The sequence below is a fragment of the Schistocerca cancellata genome, chromosome 5 (assembly GCF_023864275.1).
Source record: "Schistocerca cancellata isolate TAMUIC-IGC-003103 chromosome 5, iqSchCanc2.1, whole genome shotgun sequence".
Classification (NCBI taxonomy): domain Eukaryota; kingdom Metazoa; phylum Arthropoda; class Insecta; order Orthoptera; family Acrididae; genus Schistocerca; species Schistocerca cancellata.
Window position 1 is genome coordinate 246,549,908 of NC_064630.1, and position 18,566 is coordinate 246,568,473.

The following is an 18,566-nucleotide window of genomic DNA, read 5'->3' on the forward strand; positions in this document are numbered from 1 at the left end:
CTGGCAAAAAGGGCTGGCCAAGAGAAGTCTACTAGTATCAAACATAGGCCTTAATTTGAGGAAAAAATTTCTGAGAATGTATGTTTGGAGCACAGCATTGTATGGTAGTGAAACATGGACTGTGGGAAAATCGGACCAGAAGAGAATCAAAGCATTTGAGATGTGGTACTACAGACGAATGTTGACAATTAGGTGGACTGATAAGGTAAGGAATCAGGAGGCTCTGCGCAGAATCGGAGAGGAAAGAAATATATGGAAAACACTGACAAGGAGAAGGGCCAGGATGATAGGACATCTGTTCTGACATCTGGGAATGACTTCGTGGTACTAGAAGGAGCTGTAGAGGGCAAAAACTGTAGAGGAATGCAGGGACTGGTATACATCCAGCAAATAACTGAGAGCGTAGGTTACAAGTGCTACTCTGAGATGAAGGGATTGGCACAGGAGAGAAATTCGTGGCGGGCCGCATCAGACCAGTCAGGAGACTGATGGCACCACAAAACAACTGCTTAGCGTATTTTGAGTGTTATTACTTCGCTGTTACAAATAGATCACCTTCAGCCGTACAGTTAATCTTTGTATAAGCGTTTTACAGACATCTTAACAATCTGATACCACGAACAGAAGTTGGCTTAAAGATGTGAAGAGGCGAAGAGTGGTGTTTTTGTGCTATTTCGCCACAGTATTTTAACTCAGATTCCACTTTATTTACTTTAACGGGATAAGAAGTGATGGCCAGCTATATTTTTTACGTTTTTTATTGTGCTTATTTATATAGTCAAATCTCTATTCTAATTAATTACGTTACAATGACACTCGAAAAAATAACGCAAGCGATTTGCACCACCTGCTTTTGTCCATTATTATTTTCAATTTTTCTTTATTTACCATTATGCTTTTTATAGTCAAGTAAAATATCTATTACTTTTTTCAGCATCTCATCAGAAAAGTAAAAACCATACACGACGAAACGAAAAAAAATAAAACATAGAAGATCGCTCCTCGAATTTTGGAGCAATAAAAGACTGCCGGCCAACAACTTTTTATTAGTTTTCCGTTGCAGTGATTCATACTGTCGAATCTATTGTGATTAACTACATTGCAATGATCTTGTATAGGAAACTGTCTCATGTAGAAAGGGTTTGAGAACATGCATAAATTGTCGGAAACTGTCATGTATAAATTTTATGTGCCTATGAACATAGCACCAATATGTGCATAGGCCTACTGACAGGCAGCTAATTCAAACAAAATTGCAAATTCAAGTAGCACTTGTCTCATAAAACACGTGGCCATAAAATCACAGAAGTTATCTCTACATCACAAAATTTTATAATACCGTACCTCGATATTTTTCAAGATATAAAGTACCTCATATCAATATGACGTTTGCAATTTTACATTTGTTGTAGATAGGTACCTATGAAAAGTAACTGGTCCTTCTTTACATCCGTAGCAACAACCATACTGCACCATAGCTGTTACTAAAACTCAAACGCACAGAAATGTGTAAAAATGAAGGCGAATAGTGTAATATTCAAGTTTCGCTATTACTACAAATTATAGACAACCAGCGTCGTCCGAGAATCACGTGACTAGCCCGGCCTGATGTTGAGAACATGCGTAGTAGGCTATGCTCACTCCACAGGTATACATACTTTATGTAGCGGACATACGATAATTTTAGCATAATATCTTTGGCTAAATTGCTGATATTTGTCAGTGGGCAATAAATAAATAACCATACGGTAGTATAATGATGGTTGCATGCTGCAGCAGGGCCGAAGGCCAGATAAAACTACAAAATAATGATAGTTCAACTTTACCTACAATGAGGCATAGAAGGTACTACAGTATAACGAAGTGAATGTTTCTGAAATAAGTTAGAATTCATAACAAGTTCACAAGCTAAGAAAACTCATCCACACACATTCTAATCAATGCAGAATAATAGACTTTCCACTATGTAGATTAAAATCACTAAAAATTTTGGTAATAACGGGGAATGGATTATTGCAAGATAACCTTGAAGACTTGGCGTGTTGTTCGAAAATTTCACTTCTTTCCGTCGTAAATAGGAGACTACTGAAAACATACCGACGTTTTCAGAGGTTATTCGGCTGACCCAGTCCGTCGTATTCCGTTTGTTTGCTAACGGGCGAATGTATCTCGCAGGCTGTATTTGCTCACCTTCTTCATAGAATTAATTTTGCAGTGTAACAAAGAGAGAATCCGATAGTACCCGATTAAAAGATTTGTTTTGAACATATTGAGAACCTCACATTGTATTAATAGTGGGGAAAGGGGGAGGGCGTACATATCATAAACTTACCCATCCTACCAGCCTACAGATCCACCCCGTCGCTCTCCTCCCCACATTTCCTTATTCCCTTTCTCCCAATCTGCCTTTATTTCCTCCCTCCACTTTTTCCAATAACTATGTATTATGTCACCCATTCCCTCCCTCTACTCCAGCCCCACTTATGTTTCAACAGCCACACCTACCCCATCACCGCCATGCACCAGTCCTTTCCATCCTTATACCATCACATTCCTATTCTCGTCACTGGCCAATCTTTTCCCCATCACCAACTGACTCCATATCCCATGGCAGGCCCTCGGTTTCTAGAGACAGGAAGGTGCTTCTTTTAAATATCAGCGTTTTGGAAACATGTTTTGTATGTGTGCTTATTGTGTTTCATTTTACCTTATATTATTAGTGTCTTTAACTACCAGTGCAAGAAGTCAACTATCGTATATGTAAAAACTTCCATTTTAGTTTACACCTTTAAAAAGTTTTAAATTCAATGTAAATATTTATTCTGTTTTTCGTCTCATTTAATATAATTCCAATTTAATTAATTTAATTCCAATCCCAAAAAAAGCAGGTGTCGACGGAAGCGAAAATTACCCATCAGTTTAATAAGCCATGGTTGCAAAATACTAACACGATTTTTTCACAGATGAATGGAAAAAACTGGGGAAGATCTGTTTGGATTCAGTAGAAACACTGAGGAACACGCGAGGCAGTACTGACCCTACGACTTATCTTAGAAGATTGATTAAGGAAAGGCAAACCTACGTTTCTAGCATTTTTAGACTTGGAGAAAGCTTCTGACATTGTTGACTGGAATACTCTCTTTAAAATTCTAAAGGTGGCAGGGGTAAAATACAGGGAGCTAAAGGCTATTTACAATTTTTACAGAAACCAGAAGGCATTTATAACAGTAGAGGGGCATGAAAGGCAAGCAGTGGTCGAGAAGAGAGTGAGATAGGGTTGTAGCTTATCCCCGATGTTGTTCAATCAGTATACTGAGCAAGCAATAAAGGAAGGAAAAGAAAAATTTGGAGTTGGAATTAAAATCCAAGGAGAAGAAACAAAACTTTGATGTTTGCCGATGACATACTAATTCTGTCAGGGACAGCAAAGAACCTGCAAGAGTAGTTGAAGGGAATGGACAGTGTGGTGAAAGGAGGATATAAGATGAACATCAACAAAAGCAAAACGAGGATAATGGAATGTAGTCGAATGAAATCAGGCGATGATGATGGGATTACATTAGGAAATGAGACACTGAAAGTAGTAGATGAGTTTTGCTATTTGGGGAGCAAAATAACTGATTATGGTCGAAGTAGAGAGGATAGAAAATGTAGACTGGCTATGGTAAGGAAAGTGTTTCTGAAGAAGGGAAATTTGTTAACATAGAGTATAGATTTAAGTGTCAGGAAGTATTTTCTGAAAGTATTTGTATGGAGTGTAGCCATGAATGGAACTGAAACATGCACGATAAATAGTTTAGACAAGAAGAGAATAGAAGCTTTCGAAATGTGGTGCTACAGAAGAATGCTGAAAATTAGATAGGTAGATCACGTAACTAATGAGGAGGTACTGAACAGAATTGGGAAGCAGGCGGAATTGTGGCACAACCTGGCTAAAAGAAGGGACCGGTTGGTAGGACACGTTCTGAGGCATCAAGGGATCACCACTTTAGTATTGGAGGGAATCGTGGAGGGTAAAAATCGTAGAGGTAGACCAAGAGATGAATACACTAAGCAGATTCAGAAGGATGTTCAAATGGTTCAAATGGCTCTGAGCACTATGGGACTTAACTGCTGTGGTCATCAGTCCCCTAGAACTTAGAACTACTTAAACCTAACTAACCTAAGGACATCGCACACATCCATGCCCGGGGCAGGATTCGAACCTGCGACCGTAGCGGTCAAGCGGCTCCAGACTGTAGCGCCTAGAACCGCGCGGCCACACCGGCCGGCAGAAGGATGTAGGTTGCAGTAATTGATCGGAGATAAAGAAGCTTGCGCAGGATAGAGTAGCATGGAGAGCGGCATCAGACCAGTCTCTGGACTGAAGACCACAACAACAACAACAATTTTATATTTCAATTGGCTGTAACCGGGTTGCTTGTACCGTTGACAACCCACACCGTGCCCATATGGGGCACGAGGGGGATGAAGTAACAAAATGGTTCAAATGGCTCTGAGCACTATGGGACTTAACTGCTGTGGTCATCAGTCCCCTAGAACTTAGAATTACTTAAACCTAACTAACCTAAGGACATCACACACATCCATGCCCGAGGCAGGATTCGAACCTGCGACCGTAGCGGTCACGCAGCTCCAGACTGTAGCGCCTAGAACCGCACGGCCACTCTGGCCGGCTGATGAAGTAGCAATAAAGAATAAAGGGGAGGTGAAAATACAAAGAAGCGACATGAAACGGAACGAGTACTGTACGTAAAATCAGTATTAGGGAAGGCAAGTTGACGTCTTAGATTTATACGAAGGATCCTGAGAAAGTGCAGTACATGTGTAAAGGAAATCTCATACAAGATACTAAACTGCACGACCTAATCTAGAGTATTTTTCTAGCGTTTGTAGTCGTCAAATAGGCATGAGAATAGACTAACGAATTCAGAGACAGTCTGCTAGGATCGTAAGGCCTTGTCACACTAACACAAAGTTTAGCAACTTCTTTAACTGCAGGGTGTCTACAGACAAACGAGCGACTTTGTGTATTACAGAAAACTGAGAGACATTTCTTGTCTGTAGATACAGTTTTGCAACAAAAATGCAGAAGCTTTGACTCATGTTTGAAATTGGAGACATGAGACAATTCTTAGGCAGTATTACGCAACATTTAGTAGTGCGGACGTGTTGGTACACACGGTATCCTGTTATTCACATTGCGACGTGGAAAACACTTCCTTTGTTTTTTTTATTATTTTTGTTTTTGTTGTTGTTAAACATCACTTTCAAAGTCGAAAATAAATTACAACCGAAACGAGGCCCCTCCAAAAATAGTTTACGTTTCCGCCAACGTTCCTCTCTCGATTTATTTCACTATCCAATATTATCACTGCGCAAGCCGCGATCCCACAACGTTAACCTATGTAGCAAATATCGAGGAACAAGCGTTCGATGTTCACGTGTGTAGACAAGACAAAAATATCAGGACTTCCTATATACATCGTCTAGCTACATGTCTATAGCCAGTCCCTCTACAGTGTCTAGACAATCGCACGATTTTGTGTACACTTACCCGTAAGAAGTAGATGTAACCTCTTGGATGCGTACGGAGGCATATAGGCGGTCCTTTCCCCCTCGCTTAATATCGTGAATGGAAAAGCGAAGAAAATCTCTAATGTAGTGTAAATTTCCCCTTACATGCCACTAGTCTATTCAAGTCGCACCTCGCCGTGAAAAGACTTCACAAAAAGTGGCGTTTGCTAGATAAAAAACTACTGACTGTTTGCCCAACATTTCTTTCTCTTTTATGTACAAGGAAAAACTTGGTTCAGTCCTCATAACATCACACCGGTACGCATTTACGAGTCTGACATACACTCCTGGAAATGAAAAAAAGAACACATTGACACCGGTGTGTCAGACCCACCATACTTGCTCCGGACACTGCGAGAGGGCTGTACAAGCAATGATCACACGCACGGCACAGCGGACACACCAGGAACCGCGATGTTGGCCGTCGAATGGCGCTAGCTGCGCAGCATTTGTGCACCGCCGCCGTCAGTGTCAGCCAGTTTGCCGTGGCTTACGGAGCTCCATCGCAGTCTTTAACACTGGTAGCATGCCGCGACAGCGTGGACGTGATCGTGATGGTGATCGTCGAGGGGACACTGAATAGTGCACGGTACATCCAAACCGTCATCGAACCCATCGTTCTACCATTCCTAGACCGGCAAGGGAACTTGCTGTTCCAACAGGACAATGCACGTCCGCATGTATCCCGTGCCACCCAACGTGCTCTAGAAGGTGTAAGTCAACTACCCTGGCCAGCAAGATCTCCGGATCAGTCCCCCATTGAGCATGTTTGGGACTGGATGAAGCGTCGACTCACGCGGTCTGCACGTCCAGCACGAACGCTGGTCCAACTGAGGCGCCAGGTGGAAATGGCATGGCAAGCCGTTCCACAGGACTACATCCAGCATCTCTACGATCGTCTCCATGGGAGAATAGCAGCCTGCTTTGCTACGAAAGGTGGATATACACTGTACTAGTGCCGACATTGTGCATGCTCTGTTGCCTGTGTCTATGTGCCTGTGGTTCTGTCAGTGTGATCATGTGATGTATCTGACCCCAGGAATGTGTCAATAAAGTTTCCCCTTCCTGGGACAATGAATTCACGGTGTTCTTATTTCAATTTCCAGGAGTGTATTTACCGTGTTGGCCGTGCCACGCATCGCAGTCAGGCCCGGATCTTAGAGTGGAAAGGGGCGGCGGTGGTGAGGGGGGGTGGGGGGGGGGGGGGGGGGCAAACCCGGGTATCTGCCACGGGCGGCAATTTCAGTGGGCGCCAGATTCATATTCTTGCCTCCCGCTGGAGGTTCGAGTCTGCCCTCGGGCATGTGTGTGTGTGTGTGTGTGTGTGTGTGTGTGTGTTGTTCTTAGCATAGGTTAGTTTAAGTAGTGTGTAAGTCTAGGGACCGATGACTTAAGCAGGATTTACACACATTTCAACATTTTTTGAAATTCATCCCTGTTGGTTTTTAACCATTTTTCAACACATTCTAAGTTGATTTCTGAACGAATCGTAAGTTGAGTTTTGAATAAGTGCATAGAGTATGTAATGTCTCTGCCAGGGGAATCTCTGTCGCACCTAGGTCGTGCGGTAGCGTTCTCGCTTCCCACGCCCGGGTTCGATTCCCGGCGGGGTCAGGGATTTTCTCTGCCTCGTGATGGCTGGGTGTTGTGTGCTGTCCTTAGGTTAGTTAGGTTTAAGTAGTTCTAAGTTCTAGGGGACTTATGACCACAGCAGTTGAGTCCCATAGTGCTCAGAGCCATTTGAACCCATTCTGTCGCACCTAGAAATAAAAAAAAACTTTCCCGCAGGCAGAAGGGCTATACGAGCTAAGACGAATAAACTCGAGCGGGTGAAAACCAATCGCTGTATATTTATGTGGTTGACTGAGTGTGCGAATGATCAGCGTTGTTATAATTATCAACGAAATTCAGACTATTAGAGCGGAAATAAACGACGAACAGCAGTAGCGTGTGAGGATGATTACGTATTAATCTTCTCGCTGTCTCCAAGAAAATGAAAGTTTGACAGAAGAGTTTTGTCAGATCGCTACACCACTAAGGAAGGGCCAGTTGTACAGTTCCCGGTTAGCAGTCGCCTTAGTTCTATTCTCGGACAGCGCAGAAAACGCATTGTACGAACACGTAATAACGCCTAACCGGAGAATAAACGCGGGATAACTACACTGATGATTCTGGCAGCGTTAGTGAAGTTAACTGGAGAATAAGTTTTGAGAATGGCAGGAACAGTTACAGAATTAGTGATGACAAGATTGTTTGTTAGAACGAAGAAGGAGAAGAAACGGGTACATCACACGAATTATATGGAACGATATGACGGTCCCAAAGTTATATAAAAATTTTGTATTACTGCTTTTCGATCTCAAGCTTGAGAAACTGGAGGGTGTCAATGAATGTGAAACTATTTCCTAATATGAAACTTTGTGCTTGTAATAGGCCTAATAGGCATTTGCTATTGGTACTTCGTGATTTATGTTCTGTCGCGTTATTTATGTAGATGACGTGGATAAAAATGACCATTTGTGCCAAAGCAGTCTCGCTTCTTTGGCGTGTGTTACAATTGCTCCAATATTAGAAAAGCCAATTTCGTTCTGTCTAGCAGACAGTGACAAAATAGACGTAATCAAATTGAGAAACCGCGCTAGTCTTGGATACTATTCGTATTAATAGCTTTTTCAATATCAGACAACATTTTGATTTTTCACGTAGCAAAACGTCTGACGAACTTTGATGAAGTAATAGATTCTTTCGCAGAAAGGAAAGCACTCCGTGCAAAGCTATAACAAGATTAGAGAGAAAAAAAATGCTAAGAGCTAAGGATTGAAGAAATATGTACTGTCTTGCTTGTCTCTTATCTTTACCGGTTTTATGTTTCCTATATTTAATGTTACGTCACACAAAAGAGAAAGAGGCAATAAAGAATGCAAGTTTTCTGAAGAGTTCTTATTCTCCTGGTTACAAATAACCCCATCCACTATTGATTGTGAGTTTTTTTTTTGTTTAAAAAAAAAGGGGTGGGATGTCAGACCGGCCGGCTGGGGCGCAGGAGAGACACAAGACATTTCAATTGACTTCCATTACAAAACCTACACGTTTGAATTCCACAGCGTGAAATGCAATGACGTGCGATAGAATATTGCTGTGTGAAGATGCATGGCACTGGACTTTTGCACACTTAAGAACAAATAACATGTCTTACATTTTCTCAAACGTATATGTTTTATACATCAAACTCCTCTGAAAGCTGTGCACTACGAAATGAACATATTTTTGAAAAATCTTTTTTTTTAATATTTGACGTTCTTTCTCAAACGCCCGAAGGGGGCGGGGAGGGGGGGGGGGCACTATTAAGTTTTTGCCCCTGTTCGCAATATCGTACATCCGAAGCTGATCTCAGTACCCAACTGCTTTAGTTCTGATTCCAAGTTTCGCACTAAAGACGCGTCTCTTATGGTGTTTGGGTTTTATATTACCTCACTGCCTTTCGTATATTCTCTAGACTATGCGAGACTTGAGCGCGCTTGTAAGTTTTTCGTGTCACGTCCTTATTGCTTTCACCTATACTCTAAATTTTCGCGAATCTCCCTGTTCATTCGAGACAGTTTTCATTTAACTTTTCGGTCACAAATTCGTCGAATCCCGTGTGCGACTCTTCATTGTAATCCTCATATACGTTATCGGGACTGTCTTTCACGTTCCTTTGCTTGTGTTTCGTAACATTACAACAACTTTTGGCTTTGTTGTTTACTCTTATAATTGTCGAATTTGCTATCACACAATTCAACAAATGTATTGTTTTTCGTAACCATTCTTCGAGATAGTTGCTAATGGTTTCAATTGGTTCTTTTTTAAATTTTTTTTCAATATTTTTACCTGGTTTTGGGATAAACTGAAAGTGTCTCCTCGTGTTCGGTTAAAATATCTGGTGGACATTTTGTCAACTGTGTCTGACTTTGCTTCCAGTTTTGCGTCTTGGTTGGCAGATATTTTGCCGATCGGTACCGACAGTGTTCACACTGTCGTGGACAGTTTTTTCTGCGATTCAATTATACCCGTCAGAGCTCGTGTAAGCATGGTTAACTTGGCTAACGTTATGCCATGGCTCTGTTGATACAGGAATTTCGGTAATTTGCTCTGCCATTTTTGTGATACCATTCAAAAAATCCCAAAGTCTTAATCTGACATTCCTTACACGTGAACAAACACATAGTATGATAAATCACACAACTCAAGTTGCGCGCGCAATTTTGCTGCAGTGGGGAGAAAGAAAGTGTTAAGTGCTGCTAAGCAAGTCTGTAATATTAACTATGAATGCACGTCCAATCAAGCATTGGAAATAAAAGTAAAAGTTTATGCATTAGTTTTGAAGCAACAAAAACTTTGAAATAAGGCTTGAAACATTTTACGACAAACCGTTGTCTACTGTCCAGCGCCGGTTGCGGTGCTGTCTACGTACTTCGTTATTTTTCGCAACTCGTTCCACTTCTGGCTTTGACGTTCCCAATCCTTTCCAGTCCACAACTTCTCACACATAAGTTGAATATGTAGCAAAAGTTGCTAGGAGAACATAAAAATTTAATCGCACAATCCACAGAACTTATCCTATAAATTACTATACTTATTAATTTTTTCAGAGCTGTGGGATGGTTCATATGACGTCGCCAAATACGTACGTAACCTCCCCTCATTTTTTCTATACTGTATTTTTTATCAGTATTAAGGCGGTAATGTTACTTTCGCTGGTGCTGCAGTGAGTCAGATGAAATTGATGCTTATATTGAATACTAACATCACATAAATATATTGCCGAAGGTCCTCTTATAACAATAATAAAAATAATAACTGATATAGCCGTTTTGGAGGACACTTCATGGAGTCAGTCAAACGCCCATAGGTGACCTCTGTTCAAAACGAATAAATTTCCTCTCACGTTTCCCTTGTCTTCGTGTTCCGGTGACATCCGAAGGTTAACGCTGACAGCGGAATTAATGCCTCAAGTGAATTCTCTGACTGTGTAAAAGAAATCTGTAAGGAACAACCAAAAGCGCGAATGTCTAAACCGCGAAACTAAACTGAAAGACGTATCGTCAGAGGGTAATGTTACATTGCAGTTGGTACAAAGTACCCTCCGTCATGCATTGTATATTGGGTTGTGTAGTTTATACACTATGTGATCAAAAATATCCGAACATCCCAAAAAACATAGGTTTTTCGTATTAGGTGCATTGTGCTACCACCTACTGCCAGGTACTCCATATCAGCAATCTCAGTAGTCATTAGACATCGTCAGAGAGCAGGACACAAAAGCGTACAGGCCGACCTCGTCTGTTGACTGACAAATACCGCCGACAGTTGAAGAGGGTCGTAATGTATAATAGGAATCACACAGGAATTCCAAACTGCATCAGGAGCCACTGCAAGCACAATGACAGTTAGGCGGGAGGTGGGAAAACGGATTTCATGGTCGAGCGGCTGCTCATAAGCCACACATTACGCTGGTAAAAGCCAAACGACGACTCGCTTGGTGTAAGGAAGGTAAACATTGGACGATTGAACAGTGGAAAAACGTTGTGTGGAGTTACTAATCACGGTACGCAACGTGGCGATCTGATGGCAGGGTGTGGGTATGGCGAATGCCCGGTGAACGTCATCTGCCAACATGTGTAGTGCCAACAGTAAAATTCGGAGGTGGTGGTGTTATGGTGGGATCGTGTTTTTCATGGAGGGGGCTTGCACACCTTGTTGTTTTGCGTGGCACTGTCACAGCACAGGCCTACATTCATGTTTTAAGCAACTTCTTGCTTCCCACTGTTGAAGAGCAATTCGGGGATGGTGATCGCATCTTTCAACAAGATCGAGCACCTGTTCATAACGCAGGGCCTGTGGCGGGGTGGTTACACGACAGTAATATCCCTGTAATGGACTGGCCTGCGCAGAGACCTGACCTGAATCCTATAGGACACCTTTGGGATGTTTTGGAACGCCGACTTCGTGCCAGGCCTCACCGACCAACATCGATACCTCTCCTCAGTGCAGCACTCCGTGAAGAATGGGCTGCTATTCCCCAAGAAACCTTCCAACACCTGACTGAATGTATGCCTGCAAAGAGTGGAAATTCCAGCATTACCGATGGAGGGAAATTTGGAAATTTTTGGTAAGGTCTTACGGGATCAAACTACTGAGGTCATCGGTCCCTAAGCTTAACACTGCTTAATCTAACTAAAACTAACTCACGCTAAAGACGACACACACACACCCATGCCCGAGGGAGGACTCAAACCTCTGATGAAGGGCACCACGAACTTGTAAGTCACTTTCAGCCAGGTGTCCGGATACTTCTGATCATATAGTGTATGTAGTACATAACGTAAATAATGTGCATTCATCCATGCAGTCGTATTAGCTTTTTTCCTCATTCTCAGTGGCGTCACTGATTGTGTCTGCATTACTAAATAACACATGGACGAAGTGTAAACAATATCTTTTAATTCTTCAAATATACTATTATTTGAAGCTCTGCATTGTGTTTTTATTTTGTTCGTCCTTAGCACCAAAAATTGATGATTAAATTAAGAGTTTAACAGACACGCTGCCCTTCACCTTGTGGCAACTGATATGTCACTGAAAGGACCATCCTGAAGGAAGTGGGTTCCATTACAATGCAATTCTGTACAATGGAAAGATACTGGGCAGTGCTGTGAAGAAAATGTGTTTGTTATTCAGACATCTGAACTTACCAAGATAGAATAGTGATGAAGACTTTCAAATTGTATTCAGTGTTGGGCGTCCCGTTTAAGACAATAAAGTCTTCGTTGATGATTAAGGAATCATTGACAGTACGAGTACAAAATGACACTTGTTCGTGAATTGAAGAATCACTTGTTTTGTCAACCATAATAGAAAAATGTTCAGTCTTCTTGATTGAAGCCAATAACTTTCTCAACACAGACTTTCCAAGTAGATCAATGACCTCGTTTTGAATATCGTGGGACGTCCACTTATACCCCAAACGCCCTAACCAATCTCTAAACTCATGTATGTCATTATTTAGGAGTTCCAACAATTGAAAAAAAAATTGAATTTACATCTTTGTGCCCTCTAATTGCTAGTTCTTGTTGGCATAGAAATTGCACAGTAGTAAACTTGTCTCAAGAGCTAAACGGCCTTTCTTCATATCACTATCTAACTGTTCATTCAGTTGGAAGGCCACACTTCAGTTAGTAATATAATTTAGTTTCAGAACACCTTCTTTATGCGTAAGCATATTTTCATGAAGATAGAATTTTTCCAAAGCCTCTCTCCAGTTATCATCTGTGCTTTAACAAAACTTGTATTCCGTTTCAAAATATTGAACTCACTAACTATCTCCTGAAAACTCAGTACATAATTCACCTTGGTATAATAACAGCTATGCTCATAATGTCACTGCTACTAGTTCTGTGTGGGTGTGGCTGCAGCAACTATAATAAGAATTTTAGGCATATTCGACAATAATATTTTAATTAACCTACAGTTATGAAAGGTATATATGTAATTATTTAAGTCTGTCATTTTGCAAAGCATAGAACATAAATATAGTTTTTATTGTCAGTTTTATCAAGTACAGATGATTTCTAATCCAAAAATTATGTCATTAGCATTTTTAACAATTAATATCACAAAATGCCAATTTTAAACAAAACTGCATTATAAATTTCACTTGTCTCCAATTCTAGTAATTTCTTATGGCAGTTTACATTGTTTTATAAAAAATAATTCATTCTGGTATGTACTGAACATTACAAATGTGGCATCTGTAGATGTCATTTGACGAAGATTGGGAAAAACTGACGTAAAATACTAGCATTAAATGTAATTAATAATAACTTATGTAGATTGAAAAGATAAAAATACAACAATACACATATAAATGTAACAGAATTGAGCTGTATCTTAGTCCAATGTGTGATGTAACACACTATATGAGTCTTGCCTGTTATATTTTCTTATATAGCTTATCATCAGTGATATGGAATGAGTGGTCACCAACTGAGAAATTTCCATTGTTATACTGATGCAATAATGATGAGTTCTATCATAGAATTTTTATTTGGAATTTGGAGCACTTCTGGGCATTGCTAATGCTGGTAATATGATAAGTACTTCCTTAGAATTCTTAGAACACTGATAGGAAATGGTGAAGGATCCAGAATTATACATACACAAACCTTTAGCAAGAAATAATGATTTTACTGAGAGATATAAAACTCAACAATTTTCATTTTTAAGGGCTATAAACCAAAGCGATAAATCTGAAGTTCAATTTTTTATGTGTGTTTTCATTATGTATGGTACTGAGGCATTTTAGTGGTTGGTACCACATTGTCATAGTACCCTCAACATGACACCAATTATATAATTATTATCATTCGTTTCTTTGAACTGAGACTGTAAGGAAATCATTTTCATGCCAACAGCACAATTTTAAGATGAAGTGGGTGTCCATCCTCGTTGCTGCCCTCCTCCTGGTAAGTGTAGCTGTGGCTGAGGGAGAAATATGGGAGGAAGATGACCACGAGGTACTCATCCGCAGCGAGAGGGGTGCAAAGAATAGGGGTATGTGTTACAAATGTATAGAGTTATGGTAATGCAATAACTTTAAGTATTTCTAAACTCAATCAACAAAAATCATAAACATTATTGTTCATATCTACACTGAAAACAATAGAGAAGTTACTGTGCTAGAGTATTGTGTAAAACATTAGCACAATTAATATACCACCAAAGTTACAGTAGGATTGGCCAGTTATTTAAAAATAATGGTCCAGTTGCTATACTGGCACTGTTTAGGATTAAGCAATACTTTAAAATTGCATAACCTTTCCTCTAGTTACAAGAAGTCATTTTTGTATTATATTATGTACTTGCATATTACAATACTTAGTCATTATTTCAGTGTTCTCAAGATTGTTTCCACTTTAATTAATACTATTTATGTCCACAGAAAAAAAAGAACCAAAAGAAAAAGGCTACAAAAATTATTACTAAGTCCCAAATTAACTTTTATTCCTTTGTTATTTGTTGATCCACAAAATTATGTTCATTTTATGTGCTACATATTAATGCAAATTTTGATAACATATGTCTCTCTTGATTGCAATTGGTATTCCTTAGATGTGATCTGAAATGGGCACATGAGGCTAACCATATCACCGTAAGATTTTTAATTATAGGTTGTCTACTATTAGATTTATGATTATAGCATTATAAGCAAAATTAAAGATACATTTTATAAAATTTTACCCCCATAATTTCTGCAACCATATAAAAACAACATAAGAATTAATCTCAAGTTAACTATCCCAATAAGCAAAATTTAAGTGAAGTTTGACATCAAATTCTTGTCGTGTTTGCAGCCAGATCGTAAATCATCTAACCAGATGGTCCACTGAAATATTGTGTCAAGCTGATTTTATGATCTGGTTGCAGATCCAAGAAGACTATCATCAGCTAACACATCAGGAAATTTTATACTGGCACATAAATTTGACATTTATTGGTCTCCATACAGTCAGCAACCAAATAAAAACAATGTTGGAGCGGTGTACTGGTGACTGTTACTAAATGAGTTACTATTTTTTACTAAGTAGGTCAGTTTCATAAAGTATGCTGTCAGTATGTCTCAAACTACCATGGCATTTGCTCTGTTCCTGACTTGTTAGATAAATGTCACCACTAATGGTATGCATTACATAATTTGTTTCAAACAGAAGGATGTTCTTATTCACAGATAGAACTAAAGATAGTAACATTACTGTCCTCTGGTTCTGTCAGCCTTCCGAAAACTTGAGTTGCAGAACACCTTTTGGGATCTCCAATTTATTTCATTACCTATTCTACTGCTTGCATGGAGCCAGTGGTTTTATGTGATTAGGTAAAACATAAATCACTGTATCCCAATTGGACTACCACTTATTCGTTACTTTCATATGTATTCCACCAATCTAATTTCTATACATCAAGATTATATGAATTTTATAAATTATATACCATTTGAAACTGTCTATAGAAACAATAATAAGTGAATTAGCAATAGTACAGGGACAGAGAGATGGTGAACTTTGTAAATTAGACACCATTTGAAACTGTCTATATAGTAACTTTGGATGACATACTCGTGATGTAATTTTGCAGCTCCACACTTCCATAACATCTTTGCATAAATGAAAATTATCTAAAAGAATAGCAACTGTATGTATCTGTTTTATTATAGATACAGTCCATTATTTTGTAAATTGAAAAAATTCCTTATCCAGTACCTACAGTAAACTTTTACTGTCAATTGAGGACTTGGACTCATTACAGATCCCTTAAAGCTCTACTCAAACAGAGGGATGTTCTTATTCACAGATAGAACTAAAGATAGTAACATTACTGTCCTCTGGTTCTGTCAGCCTTCCAAAAACTTGAGTCTCAGAACACCTTTTGGGATCTCCAATTTATTTTATTACCTATTCTACTGCTTGCATGGAGCCAGTGGTTTTATGTGATTAGGTAAAACATAAATCACTGTATCCCAATTGGACTACCACTTATTCGTTACTTTCATATGTATTCCACCAATCTAATTTCTATACATCAAGATTATATGAATTTTATAATAAGACTAAACAACAGCCGACCAGTTGGATAAAGAAATCTTTACCTAGGTTTCAACAGATTTAAATCTGCCTTCTTCAGAAGGCGGCAATTTTACATTAGTATGGACTGATGTATCATCGTCGTTTTTACAAATATCTGCATAGATCCATTTGTCCAAATTAAAATATTTGTAAAAACAACGATGATACATCAGTCCATACTAATGTAAAATTGCCGCCTTCTGAAGAAGACAGATTTAAATCTGTTGAAACCTAGGTAAAGATTTCTTTATCCATTGCAACTGGTCGGCTGTTTTTTAGTCTTATTATGTGGAACCGTTGCTGTTGCACAGCTATGTTTAAAATACTGAATTTTATAAATTATATACCATTTGAAACTGTCTATAGAAACAATAATAAATGAATTAGCAATACTACAGGGACAGAGAGATGGGATTTACATTATAAAAACTTTGTTAGCATACTGTAAATTCACATATTTAATTGATATATACCTGCACAGAAGACCTAAAAACTACAAAATTTCTGAGCGATACAAAATTTCTCAGTCCACAATGTTGTTATTTTGTTTATTTGTGTACTTATTTCATGTTCCAGTGACCCATCTTGTAAATATATCAGTGTCAGTTTTACAAATTTGTTGTGGTAGTATATAAATAGTGCTAATCAGTTTTGCATTAAAATACTACAGCTTGGTTCTATTAAAGAAAAATAAATTTTGCAGTTAAATAAATGTTACAGAAAAAATAAATATTACAGAAAACAAATGTTACAGAAAATCTGTTATAGAAAAATAAGTCCATTTAAAATAATAAAGAGACAGGAAACCTAGGAATGTATCCAGGGAATGTATCCTAGGAATGTATCCAAGAGTACATGGGTACTATTCACTGTGTTTAGGAACTCTTCTGTAGTGGAAAATGCTCTCACAATAGGAACTGCTTAAGTTTTTTAAAACAAGAGTACATCATCTACTAGATGCTTAATTTGTGAAAGGAGGCCATTATAAATCACTGCCTTCTGTACCATAGTCAGGTTTGCATGCTCGTAATGGATACTGTCTTTCCTTCTAGTTTCATGACTATGATACACACTATTAGGTTTGAAAAGGGTTTTTTTTCCTTATGAAAAAAAACCAGGGAGAATATATATTGTGCACTCAATGTAAGAATTCAAGTTCCTTCAAAATATTTCTGCACTTGACTCTAGGATGGACTCCACTCATGATCCTTATGACCTTTACTGTGCATATACTGCTATTCTAGGCAATTAAAGATTTCTCCAAAATATGATTCCATATGCCATAATGACATGAAAATAATCATAATAAGGTGATCTAATGGTTTCCATATTTTTATAGGAGCAAACAATGCATAAAGCATAAGTTGCAGAATTCAGTCTTTACGCAGACTGAGGATGTCGTTTGACCAATTTAGTTTGCTAACAGTATGTAAGCCCAGGTATTTTGAACCATCCACCCTAGCTATTTGCTGGTCACCTAGTTTTTCTTTCATCTTTAGAGGTTGTGTGAAACTGAATATAATCTTTATAATGTAACTAAACAAGTTTAAAATATCCGTACAATCCTTATTAGCTGATACCTCAAGTTTGTGTATTAAATTGTCAATAAGTCGCATAGAGTCACCATCAAAAATGGTAAATTTACAATATTCTGTACAAAGAGGTAGATCATTAATAAAAAGTAAGGGGCCCAGAACAGACCTCTGAGCCCTGCTGCATCACATATACCTAGATATGTTGTTTTGTGTGAAAGTGTTTGGTGACTGGCACAGTCAAATGCTTTTGATAGGACACAAAATATTCCAACCATTATCATCTTTTTGTTGTTGGATACCTAAAACATGGCAGCAGCTGCAAATATTGCATCTTCTGTTGATAATGCCTTCTGAAATCCAAACTGATTTTTGCTGATAATATTATTCTCACTGAGATGCTAAGCAAGACTAGCCTGCATTAGCTTCTATAAAACCTTGGAAAAACTTGTCAGTAGTGAGGCTGGCCAATAGTTTGCAGTATCTGCCTTATCTCCCTTCTTAAGCAGAAGTTTGACAACTGCACACTTCAGTCTTTCAGGAACTATTTGTTGCTTAAGTGATGCATCTAAAATATGGCAAAGGATTTTACTTAATGGCTGCAGCAGCATTTTAATAATTTTCTAGATATATTGTCACGAGCTGCTAGTGTGCTAACAAAGATAAAATTACTTTCATTACCAAACCTTTAGAACTGTACAAAGAATCTTCTCATTCAGCCTGGGAATGCTATGGGAAGAATGAGTACTAACACAGTAACATGTATTTAATGTGTGTCCATCTCAGTTATCAAGGAACA

At 38.8% G+C, this 18,566-nt stretch overlaps 1 protein-coding gene across 1 annotated transcript in view; it reads left to right on the forward strand.

Moving 5' to 3' along the window:
• Positions 1-18,566, forward strand: part of LOC126187360 (uncharacterized) — a 165,453-nt gene that overhangs the window by 123,131 nt on the left and 23,756 nt on the right. The window contains exon 2 of the mRNA XM_049928396.1: positions 14,031-14,169. Within this exon, the coding sequence (XP_049784353.1) occupies positions 14,043-14,169 (127 nt within the window). The 5' untranslated portion in view covers positions 14,031-14,042. The remainder of the gene's footprint in view (positions 1-14,030; positions 14,170-18,566) is intronic.